The 13,026-nt window shown below is 46.9% G+C and overlaps 1 protein-coding gene across 1 annotated transcript in view; it reads right to left on the bottom strand.

Moving 5' to 3' along the window:
* Nucleotides 1–1,228, bottom strand: part of LOC112821261 (b(0,+)-type amino acid transporter 1-like) — a 9,928-nt gene extending 8,700 nt beyond the window's left edge. Inside the window, exon 1 of the mRNA XM_025868623.2 lies at nt 482–1,228. Coding sequence (XP_025724408.1) covers nt 482–1,228 — 747 coding nt within the window. The remainder of the gene's footprint in view (nt 1–481) is intronic.
* Nucleotides 1,229–13,026: the final 11,798 nt, after the last annotated feature.

Below are 13,026 nucleotides of genomic sequence, written 5' to 3'. Positions count from 1 at the left end.
AAGAAAGAAAGAAAGAAAGAAAGAAAGAAAGAAAGAAAGAAAGAAAAAGAGAAAAGCAGCAACCTAAGCAAATACATTTGGTGCAAAGAGTTGTAACGATAACTCAAGAGTCCACATGTTCCAACTATCAAGATAGATAACAAGCTGAGTCATCAAGCATGGCCTCTTGCTAGTCATATGCCCTCAGAATCACTTCCCCTTTTCTACACCTCAGTTTTCCCATGTGAAAAATGGAGGCAGAGTACCTACCTCACAGGGCAAATGAGACCTCAGGTGTGATCCTATAAAGTTCCGTGCTCACTTGGGAAGTTATTATTCACATAATTCCATAAACAAATTAAGGTAGACGGTGGGCTGGCATTCATTACTGCAAGAAGGGAGCCCCCATTTTCAGCCGATGTCTCATGGTCCTAGTCAGCTCAATACTTGAAACTGCTAGTGTCTGGAGACTTCACACCCTGAAGAAGTATCATGAACTCACCTTTGGTTTCTTGAGCTCCTCCACCACGTAGTTGACATTATTCCAGCCATCAAAGGACCACAGGCCCTGGTAGAAGGCCATGCCAATGCGCCCGGCCTGCTGCGTGGTATTGTGGAAGGCAAAGAGAAAGGCTTCCGTGTAGCCATGGCCCTGGCCCAGCACCACAGCCCCACCCCCCATGATGACCAACAACGAGAACACTTTGGCGACCGTGCCTACATTCATCAGCATGGTGGTCAGCCTCGAGCTCCAGCAGTTGACCAGCATCAGCAACAGGATGGTAGCCACACCCTTGAGCACAGCCTGAGGCATCGAGGAGCAGCCAGGGTAAAAGGGAGCGACTGCATACTCAATAAAGCTCAGAGAGACAGCAGCAATGGCAGCTGGTCTGACCAACAGCACAAACGTGTAGATGACCAGGAAGGCTGGCAAGGAGCCAAAGATGTGCAGGATATAGGCATATTCCCCCCCGGATTTGGGAACCAGAGCACCCAGCTCAGCATAGCACAGGGCACCCATCATGGCCAGGACACCACAGACTGCCCAGACCACGAGACTGGCCCCAGGGCTGCCTATGTAGACCAAGACCCCCTGTGGTGACATGAAGATGCCAGAGCCAATCACACAGCCAGCAATCAGGGACACAGCACTCCACAGGCCAATCTCCCTCCTCAGCCTTAGCCCCCCACCACCTGGCTCCCATCCTGCCACCCCCTCACCGCCATCTCTTTCCTGATTTCTCTCCATCTCAGGACTTCAGTAGTCGCTGTGTCTACTTCGCTTGAGCAGAAGCAGATGCTCTGATAGATAATCCGTCTTGTGAGCTTCCTGCAGGAGTTAATGATTACAGCACTTGAAGAAGTCTGAACCAGAGACCAGACTACCAGGGCATGGCATTTAGAAGGGACTGAGCCTTCACCGATCTACCAGTCCAGTATAGGCAGTTTGCAGGAGCTGTTTGCCAATGTAACCCAGGAAAGATCAAGGAAAGGAAAGAGGGATTTAGTAGAAATCCCTGCTGCCCAATTGCACAACACTGTGTGTGGAATAACAGCTGGATGAGTGCTCTGTGCCAACAGTAAGAATGCTGAGCAACTGCACATCAGGAACCTAAAAAAAAAAAAAAACTCTACAGTAGTTTTATCAGCCAAGCAATAAAATCCCTATTTTATCAGGATTCCAATTAAAATTGCATGAGCCCTGCTTTAAGGAAGAACCAAGATGATCAAAGAAGAGAATTCAAATAGTACAGAACAGAACCTGTACCCCTAGCAGGAAGGGAGCAGGTGGTTAAAAGTAAGGTACAGGGTCTGGAATGGGATCCTGCATTCAAATCTTGGCTCTAGTCCCTCACCGTTGTGTGAACTCAGACAAGGTCTCTGAACCTCACCCTACTCATCTGTCAATTAATTACAGTTCCCACCGCATAGGGTTATTCTAAGGATTAAATAGCATAGTCCATTCAAAGCAGCTAGAATAGTAGATGAAATGGAGTAGGCGTTCCTGAAATGTTAGCCATTACTATGTGCCTAAGAGTCTCATTAGTTCCCTAGTTTCAGATATATATGAATATTATATATGTATATAAATTTAAATATGTATTTCACTGATTTATGAATAATGTTCATTTTAGGATATAGTGTATAACTTCTTTATTAACCCTCCCTTATGTTTTTTAAATCTTGGGTTATAGAACCTTTACCAGTGTTGTTATAGAAAGGTCAGTGAAACTCACTAGCATTTGGAGTAAAGATGCTGATACCCAAAGTGCGAAGAAAGGTACTTACAGCCTCCCAAACAGGCAGACCTAGCTCAAGGCAGCCAGCCAGATGGGCTACTTGGATCTCATGTACATGTGCAATTAATAAAGCTCTTGACAGATGCAGGAGCTTTGCTGTTAGTGGTTCCCGGGGTGTGCATCCTCCCTTTGTTGCACGGAAGCCTGTTTGACCTAGGTCCTCAGACAATGTAGAGCCATCTTCTTCAGAAAATCCTGAAGAGGGGACCCTCTAACATTCAGAAGGAGGTCCTCCAAGATTCCTATCCAGTAGGAAGAAGGAGAAAAAGGCAGAGAAGTAATTAAGAAGAAAAGGAGCTACAAGAATTAGAGGGAAAGAAGATAAGAAAGTAGAGAGTCCCGGAAGCTCAGGAAAGAAAATCAGCTTCCTTCCTGGCCACAGCAAAGTAGTCAATAAGACACTCTTCTTTTCCAGGGGCTGCCACTGCAGAGGCAGAGGACAGTCCGCAAGACCACCCACACCTCTAACACCGATGGCAAGATTGGAGGTTCCCAAGACTATCCTTATGTTCAATAATTTGCTAGGAAGCTTCACAGAACTCACAAAATGCTTTTATACTCAAGTAATGTTTTATTATACTTAAAGGATCCAGATTAATGTCAGCCAAGGGAGGAAAGACATAGGGCAGGATCCAAGAGAATTCCAAACATAGAGTTTCCAGTTGTCTTCTCCCTGTGGAGTCAGGACAGCAGTATTCTCCAGGCATTACTATGTGACAATAAGCCCATCATATTGCCAACCAGGGAATCTCACCCGAGCCTTGGTGTCCACTCTTTGTAGGGGTCCTATTGCATAGACACGGTTGACTGCTCATGTGGCTGACTTCAGTTTCCAGCCCCTCAGGAGATCAAGCTGATATTGCATGACCCAAAGCCCCTATCCAAAAATCACAGTGTTACTATCTGGCTGGCCCAAAGCCCCCAGGCAAATAAAGACACTGTAATCAGGCATGACATTCCAAAGGCTTAGAGATTACCTCCCAGAAGCTGAAGGCAAGGGCCAGACCTCTCTTGGGGCAAGGTTAAATTCTTTACTACAAAGATGTGGAGGTTCCTGTGACCTGAAGAACATTAGGAGAACATAAAGACTGTTTTGAATGACTCATCTTATCAAGCAGTGTGTCTAAAGAGGAGGACACTAAATGCCAGGCAAAGGAGCTGGAACCAGCCAGGAATGGAGAGAAGAAGATGATGAGTGGAAGCAAGTGGGGAAGGGCTCTCCTCAGGGCTCTTCCTGAATGAAAAGAACCAGAGACACTGAAGTTCTATGGGCGTCAATGAGCAACTCCCACTGCCCTTCCAGAATCTGACACGGGTGGTCTTCAGCTCCAGGGTCAGGCCTGCCTGTAAGGAAGGGACCTCTGAAGCAGAGCTGAGCCTCTATGGTGTCCCTCTGCTGCCACCACAGGTGATGGGGTAGCTGAGGGACCCAGTCTGAGGCTCAGTAAAATGGATGGCTTAGGAAGAAATTCAGCACCCAGGAGCCAGAGAACTGTGTTTTACCTCACTGTGCATTCGATGGGATCTTTATTATTTCCATTTCCAATCAGGAAAATGGGGCTCATGATCCTCCCACAAAAGTGTTCACGAGAATAGACCAAACGCCCTCAGGTCCCATTATCCTATGGAGATGAATGAAATTATGTTAACTTCTATTCAAAGAAATAATGGCAGAAAACTCTCCACATTTGATGAGTAAACATTAATTTACATATCCAAGAAGTTCAACTCCAAATAGAATAAACTCAAAGAAATACACAGACACCTCATAATCAAACTATCAAAAGTCAGACTGTGAGGGAAGCTTTAAAGCAGCAAGAAAGAAGCAAATCGTCTGGTACAAGTGTTCCTGGACAAGATTAACAGCTGATTTCTCATCAGAAACCATGGAGGCCAGAAGGCAGTGAGATGGCATCTTCAAAGTACTGGAGGGAAAGGTCAGCCATGGATTATATTTCCAGTAAAACCCTCCTTCAAGATAAAAAAGAAATGAAGAAATTCCCAGATAGCCAAAAGCTGAGATGATTCATTTCTAGTGGACCTGCCCTCCAAGAAAGGCCAAAGAGAGTCCTTCTGGCTGAAATGAAAGGACACGACACAGTAACTCAAATCCACACAAAAAAATAAAGAACACTGATAAAAGTATCAACATAGACAAATATAAAGACAGTATAATTAATTTTTCCTATCTAATTTATTTATTTATTAAAGATTTTATTTATTTGTTTGTTTGTTTGTTTGTTTGTTTGTTTGTTTGAGAGAGCGCACGCATGCAGAGGGGCGGGGGGAGAGGGAAAGAGAGTCTCAAGCAGAGTCCACGCTGAGCAGGGAGCCCAACTCTGGATGCCATCTCATGACACCGAGATCATGACCTGAGCTGGAACCAAAAGTTGGACGCTTAACAGACTATGCTACCCAGGTGCCCCTTTCCTATCTAACTTAAAAGAAAACCACAAATGCTGCTGGGGCATGGGGTATCTACATGAAGAAGAATTAATTTGCACCTCTGTCTCACATTATACATAAAAATTAATTCAGAATGGATCAAAGACCTAAATGTAAGCTCTAAAACGATAAAGCTCTTGGCAGGAAACATAGTTGCAAATCATCATGACCTTGGATTGAACAGTAGTTTCTTAAATACACCAAAAGCATAAGCTACAAAGGAAAAATAAATGGGACTCCATTAAAATTTAAAACTTTTGTGCATCAGATGGTGTCAAAAAAGTGAAAAGAATGGGGAACGTGGGTGGCTCAGTAGGTTGGGTGTCTGCCTTTGGCTCAGGTCATGGTCTCAGGGTCCTGGGATCGAGCCCCACATTGGGATCCCTGCTCAGTGGGGAGTCTGCCTCTCCCTCTCCCATTCCCTCTGCTTGTGCTCCCTCTCTCACTGTCTCTCACTCTCAGATAAAAAAATAAAATCTAAAAAAAAAAAAAGTGAAAAGAAAACCCACAGAAAGGGAAAAAAAACCTTTGCAAAACTTAGACCAGACAAGAGTCTAGTATTCAGGGGTGCCTGGGTGGCTCAGTTGGTTAAGCGACTGCCTTCGGCTCAGGTCATGATCCTGGAGTCCCGGGATCGAGTCCCGCATCGGGCTCCCTGCTCAGCGGGGAGTCTGCTTCTCCCTCTGACCCTCCCCCCTCTCATGTGCTCTCTCTCTCTCTCACTCTCTCAAATAAATAAATAAAATCTTTAAAAAAAAAAAGAGTCTAGTATTCAGAAGATATAAAGAACTCTTACCATTCAACAATAACAACAACAAAACCTGAAACAAACCAATTTAAAAAATGGGCAAATGATTTAAAAGACATTTCTCCAAAGACAGTCAAATGGCCACCAAGCACATGAAAAGATGTTCAGTATCATTAGTCATTAGGGAAATGCAAATCAAAACCACAATGCGATACATCTTCATACCCCCAGGACGGCTATAATTGAAAAACAAAAAATGTGAAATTTTACTGAGGATATGGAGAAACGTGAACCCTCACGCACTACTATTAGAAATATAAAGCAGTGTCACCACTGTGGAAACAATTTGCAGTTCCTCAAAAATTTAAAAATAAACTTACCATATGACCCAGCAATTCCATTTCCAGATATATACCCATAAGAACTAAAGACATATTCACACAAAAACCTGTACACAGATTTTTATGGCAGCATTACTCTTAATAGCCAAAAGGTGGAAGCAACCCAAATGTCCATCAACTGATGAATGGATAAATAAAATGTGGCATATCCATACAATGGAATATTATTTGACCATAAAAAGAATGATATATGCTACTACATGAATGAACCTTGAAAGCATGATGCTAAGTGAAAGAAGCCAGACACAGAAGGCCCCATATTATTATGTGACTGCATTTCTCTAAAATGTCTGGAATAGGTCAATCCGAGGGCCCGAAAGTGGATTAGTGGTTGCCAGGGGCTGAGGGGATTGCCAGGGACTGCTTCAGAATGGGAATGGAGTTTCTTTCTGGGGCAATGAAAATATTCTGGAATTATATAGTACTGATGATCATCCAATATTATGGATATACTAAAAACCACTGAACTGTACCTTTAAACAGTTAAAAGGGCAAATTTTATGTTATGTTAATTTCATCTCGATTTTTTATGTAAAAAAAAAAACAATTAGCTGCAGGGCTTTGAAAGAAGCAAGTCCACGTGAGGGGTCAGTCTCAAATCCTGCGTCCTGTTGCCTGTAAGGGAAATCTGCCTCTGTACCCACCCCCCACACACACACCAAGGGAGCAAGAAGACCAGTCTTTCCCCGTGGTTCTCCTTCCCCAATATCCCCAAGGCCCCTGGGGGTGCTTACACTGCTCTGTGAGCCAGTCTTCCTGTTAATCAGCTGCTCTGCAGGCATGCCCCTGGAGGCCAGATCCAGTGATTCCTAGCTTCTAGAGAGCCCCATCTGCTGGCCTTGGCTTCCTTCACTACAGAATGTACACGGAGTGCCCAGAAAATCACACGCTGTGGAGACATAAGAGACTGTTTATAAATGCACACTTTTTTTTTTTTATCTAAAACAAACTAAATATTAACCTATCCCCCATGAGGCACAAATGTACCCCCCACTGAGCCACTAAAGGCACAGGCCCTAGAGATGAACTGGTCCAATTCCATCCTGCTTACTGGGAAGGACACGGAAGGGCAAAGTAGGGCACTACAGGGCCCAGGCCACAGGGTCAGCTAATGATTCCAGCCACGCTGAGTGATGACCACAGCCTCTGCTCACTTAGGGAACCTCACTCCCAGGCGAGCAGGTCAAGACCAGAGCCATGTCAGTGGCCCTTCCTGAGTTTTCTCTCTCTTCTGAGCTTCAGTTGCCTCTGTATCCTCTATGGTATTTGTCACCTTCTCTTTCGTTTTCCGATTATTTAATTGCTTTTTTAGCTTCCCTCTCACCAGCTGAGCTCCTGGAAGTTAGAAACAGGTCTCCTTTGCTTCTATACATTTTACAGTTGAGCCCAGCAGGAATGACGAGGAAATGTTTTCTGGAGGGATGACAGAGTGAGTAAATAAATGAGTGAGCGAGCAAATAAATAGATTAGGTCTAAGCCAATAAATGAGTGAAAGTATGAATAAGAGAAGGTGTGAATGAACAAACTCCCACTAAGCCCTGAATCCAGAAATCTCAGTCTGAGGACCAAGTGATTGGTGCCCACGGTCTGGCTGGGATTTCACAACGAGGGTCCCCTGGGCAAGATGGGATGTGGCTCAGAAAATGCTTTTAGCATTACGCAGGCCTGGAGAACAGTCCATGAGAAGTTCAGAGCAAGGAGACAGGAGAATGAGCCCCTGGGCAGAACCCCCGAGGATGCTGCCTGGAACAGTCTAGAAGAGGCTCAGCTGGTCATTCTGATCACTGATTAAACACTGGGATCTCATCAGAAGCTCACCTGTGTTGTCCCTAGTCTATGCAGCATGGTTGACCTACTCTGCCCATCCACGAACTCCAGAAGTGTCCATACCCAATGGAAGCTTGAACAAGGATCTTGCTAGGTCCTTGCACACAAGCACAGACCTCTCTTCCTCCCTGACTCTCAGGGGTCCTGATCCCTGCTCCTCTCGGCCTCCAGGGGCTTCAGCCCCTCTTCTCTTTCATACCTGACCCCAACTACACAGAACCCCTAGGTTGACCTGGCTGAGGGAACCTGTCAGTCCTCACCCCTTTGCCTGCCCAGGCCCCTGTTCACCCATTCCTACCCCAACCTAACACTTCTGCCTGGCTCTGGCTCGTGTTCAGGATCTTCCCAGAAGGAGCATAAGAAGGAACAGGTACGAAAGATGCTAAAGATGGGAGCCTGGGTGGCTCAGTTGGTTGAGCGACTGCCTTCGGCTCAGGTCAGGATCCCGGAGTCCCAGATCGAGTTCCGCATCAGGCTCCCTGCTCAGCGGGGAGTCTGCTTCTCCCTCTGACCCTCCCCCTTCTCATGTGCGCTCTCTCTCTCTCTCAAATAAATAAATAAAATCTTTAAAAAAAAAGAAAGAAAGAAAGATGCTACAGACACCCCACTTCTTCCACTTGATTAGACCACGGTTGCGGTATGCAGCCGGCCTATGTACTATCTATAAGAGGGGATGGGAGGAGCCAGGGGTTGTAGCTGGGGCCTGACTCTGGGCAAGCACTCTGGCCCCAGCCTGCTGCTATAGGGGTTCCCTCCCACATCATTCCATTTTTCTTCTCCTCACTCGGAAAAACAGTTTTTCTTGGCCTAACCATGCCTTCGGAAACGCAGGCCCGGGCACAGTGCTCAGACACAGTCTCTCTGAGCTGTGGTCACAAGGAGCCTTGCAGGAATCCATGGGGCTCAGAGACCCAGGTAAAGAGACCCCAGGTGAGGTGGCATGCAGCGGCCCAGGGACCAGCACTGGGCTTTTGACACCCTGAACAGAGCCTGTTATTTCCAGGAAAAATCCTTTCAAGAACACCCTGGGACACAAACAGTAGGAATAAGGTCTAGCCACAATTTCTGAAGGCTCTGTGGACCCACAGCCCCATGACAGAGAAGGGGGATCTGATCATCAACTCAGAGATCTCAAGGAGGTCCTGGCCTTTCTCTGGGCCTGGAGGTCCCCATCGTCCAAACTCAGGTACAGCGGGCACCGTGCCTCTATACTTCAGGAAAGCAGGGCAAGGAAGAAGCAGTTCCTGCCCTCCCTGCTGAACGTGGCCTTTCCCCACATGACAGCCCTGTGAGTACGAGCCCGACCCAGGACAGGAGCTCCTGGGGCCCGGAGTGTCATCTCGGTGCTTGCTCGGCCCACCATCCCCAGAACGCAGAACACAGGCAAAGGCTCTGACGGTGGGCTTGGGGGCCAGGACTGGGAGCTGCCGCCCTCTAGTGGTCCCAGGGGAGGAAAGGCGAGAACCCCAGAGAGGAGAAAGGAGCCTCAAAGCCAAAAGCCTCAAAACAGGTTGAGGGAGATGGAGGAGGGAGGGCATGGGAGAGGGTGTGAGCTGAAGGGGAGAGTGACCCCGGGTGGGCATCCTGTCCCGGGGGCAGTTCCCCACGCAGTCACTATTCCCACCTCATTTGTACATCAGCTCAGGGAGCTCTATCCGGGTGAGTGACCAGGACTCTCGACTCCAAGAACTCTCACCGAGTTGGGAATTCCTAAACTCTCTGTTTTTTGCTGATCTTATCCAGATGTCTCCTCTTGTGAGGCCCCTGTAAGGACCGGCTGCCAGATGGTGAGCTCAGGTTTCATCTCTCCCTGATTCCAACTGCCCCAAAGATTCTTCTGATTTCCACTCCATTTTTATGGCTTCACTGAATCTGTATTTCTGCCTTGACCTTTCTCCGGAGCTTCAGACCCTATACACCCAGCTCTCCACTGGACAGCCCACCTGCCTAGCCCTTAAACCCTGAAAACATATGTCCAAAATGGAACTCATCACCTTCCCCAGACCTGCTCTTCCTATGAACCCTACCACATTTCCTAACTGTCGTAGACCCAGCGACGGCCGTCCAAATCCTGCTCGGGAGTGACGGGGTTATTTCCCCAACTGCCAGGAGTGCGGGTGCTGGAAAGCCCTCAGCTGTCAGTCTCCAGCTGCAGGGGATCCCCCCCCCACATAAGGCCACTCCTTTCCCAGGGAGATCCTCATCCAAAGACCCGTCAGTGTGGGGACATAAAGCCCAGCCCCGTTGCCTAAATTGGCACAACTCTGCAGGGACGTCCATGTGGGGGTCAGGTGAGCTCTTCACTGAGGCTGCATTGCAGCTCAGCGTTCCCATCTTCCTGATTCTTCGATCTTCCCTGCCTCAGGTGTTGATCCCATGAGAACAGCCTAGTCAATCTCTGGAATGAATCTCTGCCTCAGAGACTTCTGGCTAGGGAATGCAGGCTGCACACCTGGTCACCAGGATCCAAACCCTAAGGGTCACGGCTGACATCCCCTTCCCCTGACCCACAACCCAGACGACCAGGCCCGTCTTGCCCTGCTGTGCATCTCAGACCCATTCGCCCCCCTCACACCTACTGCTGCCACCCCAGGACCCCCGCAAAGCGACTCTCATCCTCAAACCCTTTCAGCACCAGGAGTCAGGGGCATCGCCTGAGCACTACTCTCCTCTCCAAAGCTGCAGTTGAACTCAAGCCCGAAGGCCTCACTGGGGCCCCCTTCCCTGAGCCAGAGGCCCTGCCACCTTTCCTTCCCTGGGCCACCGGTCAGGCCCCGCCATATTCCCTGAGCAGGCCAGCCTGAGGGCCTTTCCTTGTTGGAGCTTGAGGCCAGGGACCCAGACTTCAGCACTGACCAGTGGCCCCGAGAGACAGGGTGGAATCTCTCCCCTGAGGCTGAACTCACAGGGCCACTCCCTGGGCTGTGACAATTAACAGTCATGAGCAGCACCAGGATCAATGAACCCCAGGCGGAGATGGGGCCCCTGGAGCAGGGTCTCAGGGTCACCCAGACTCGTTTGTCCCTCTCACAGCCCCCAGGACCCGAGGGAGGGCCCAGGACAAGCGAGGATGAGGCTGCTCTTCTCTGCCAAGTGGCTACCTTCCTACTCAGTTCCTATCTCACCATCTAGACTTCTGTCTTTTTTTTAAGACTTTTCTTTGTCTTATATCACTGAATGACAATCAGTCTGATTCAGTGACACGGACCAAGTGATACATTAATCTGATTAGCCTCTCTGTGAAAGCAGGCCCATGAGTGCTATTTACTCTCGGAGTCAGAGGTTTTTCTTTCTTTTCATATTTTTTAGATTTTCTGTTTTTAGCTTTTGAAAGTTTGTTTTTAAAAATTTGTTTTTAGTTTTGCTTTTTACACTGCATTTTTATTTTATTTTATTTTATTTTTTAAGATTTTATTTATCTGTTTAACAGAGAGAGACACAGCGAGAGAGGGAACACAAGCAGGGGGAGTGGGAGAGGGAGAAGCAGGCTTCCTGCTGAGCAGGGTGCCCCGTGCGGGTGCATCCCTCCACTGCGTTTTTAAAAGAACATGTATTTGCTCTTTGCTCTGTAAGTTTTAAAATAGCATTTAGACAAAATTCTAAAATTCTGCCCCCTAAAAAATTAGTGAATATGTTTTCACCTTCATAAATTATAGATTGTTTTTACATTAAAAAGATGTGTATATACAGATCCAAACTTTACTTTCAAAAAAATACTTCATTTTCGGGGCACCTGGGTGGCTCGGTCGTTAAGCGTCTGCCTTCGGCTCAGGTCATGATCCCGCGATCCTGGGATCGAGTCCCGCATCGGGCTCCCTGCTCCGTGGGAAGCCTGCTTCTCCCTCTCCCACTCCCCCTGCTTGTGTTCCCTCTCTCACTGTCTCTCTCTCTGTCAAATAAATAAATAAAATCTTTAAAAAAAAAACAAAAAAATACTTCATTTTGAAGTGATTTTCAGAGTTGTGTGCCTCTTCCATTATTCACTTAATTCTTAGTGTTGCTCCTAAATATTTCACAATTATTTCCAGGGATCCTTGTTCCCCATTAAAATTAGGGATCAGAGTGATTTGCTTAAGAAACCCAGTCGCATGTTTCCATTCTTAGGAAAGGCATCCAAATAGAGGTCCTTTATATCAATCAGCAACCAGGCCAACATTTGGTGTGATCCTATTTGTTTTTCACACATGCACGCATACACACACACACACGAGCATATATATTTGTGTATGCTTGGAAATTTTCTGGAAGGACAGAGAAGAAAATGGTAACCACCGTTGCCTTTGAAGCATGAGCTTAGGAAGTGCATACATGCTTCTATGACCGCCGACCTTTCTGCTAGCAAGCATAGTCAAGGAGACGTTCGGTTTTCCTGTGGTTGCAGAAACAGAAATCTCAGTGGCTGGTACTAGCTTTGTGGTTGCAAAGAGACAAAACATGGGCATCCAATTGTTTTATGTGAAACACAGCTGAGTGGTCTATCCTCAAATCAGCAGCTGGGATAATGATTTCCTTGGCAGGCCAGCTGTGCGGTGCTGTTATAGGGGAACCATTCCTGGACGTTCAGCCTCCAGGCTGCCCCTCCTGGCCTTCCAACAATTTGGTAATCACCTAACTCCCTGTATTAAGTCTGTTTCTACTTCAATTGTCTGGAGTCATTTCCACCATCTGCAACCACACCCTGAATTGACACAGGAGATGAGGGTGGGGGGTGTAGAGAGAATTACAAATGCAGAGGAGCTCTTTAGATCCTATTTCCAATGCCCCCCATTGTCAATTTCACCAGCTGGGGAGGAACAGGATCCCCTGACACAGATCCTGTCTCTGCACAGCAATACTCACCCTTTCCTTGTCCTGGTTTCTCTGCCTCTTCAAGAAGCTATCCATGTTCCTGTCTTGGGACTGACTATTTGGTTGCAACTGACAAAAACTGTTCCATCGTCTTTAGGAAAAAAACAATACTATATAGATATAGATATAAAATTAGACACAACCAAAGAGTAAGAGGGACTAGGATGAATTTGTCTTCTCCTCTCTCTCTCCCTCAACTCTCTTTCTGTCTCTTTCATGCAAATTTCGATATGTTAGCTTTTCCCTCTGAGACTAGCTGCCCCCACAAAAGTGTGATTATGATTGCTGGCAGCTCTTGGCTCTTCACAATTTGTAAGAGAAAAAAGAGGGACTTTCCTCCCCCAGCTTCAGTTTGAAAAAACCCTGGGGAATAATTCTGACTAAATTAGCTTGGTTCGTGTGCTTGTCCTTTAGATAAATCACTGTGTTATGAGAGTGGCTTAGCTTGGTTCGTGTGCTTGTCCTTTAGATAAATCAC

Source organism: Callorhinus ursinus, unplaced genomic scaffold (assembly GCF_003265705.2).
Source record: "Callorhinus ursinus isolate GAN/ISIS: 27379988/994484 unplaced genomic scaffold, GSC_fseal_2.0 scaffold10, whole genome shotgun sequence".
Taxonomy (NCBI): Eukaryota; Metazoa; Chordata; class Mammalia; order Carnivora; family Otariidae; genus Callorhinus; species Callorhinus ursinus.
Note: the sequence above shows the minus strand (reverse complement) of the source record. Positions and strands in the feature narration are given on the sequence as shown.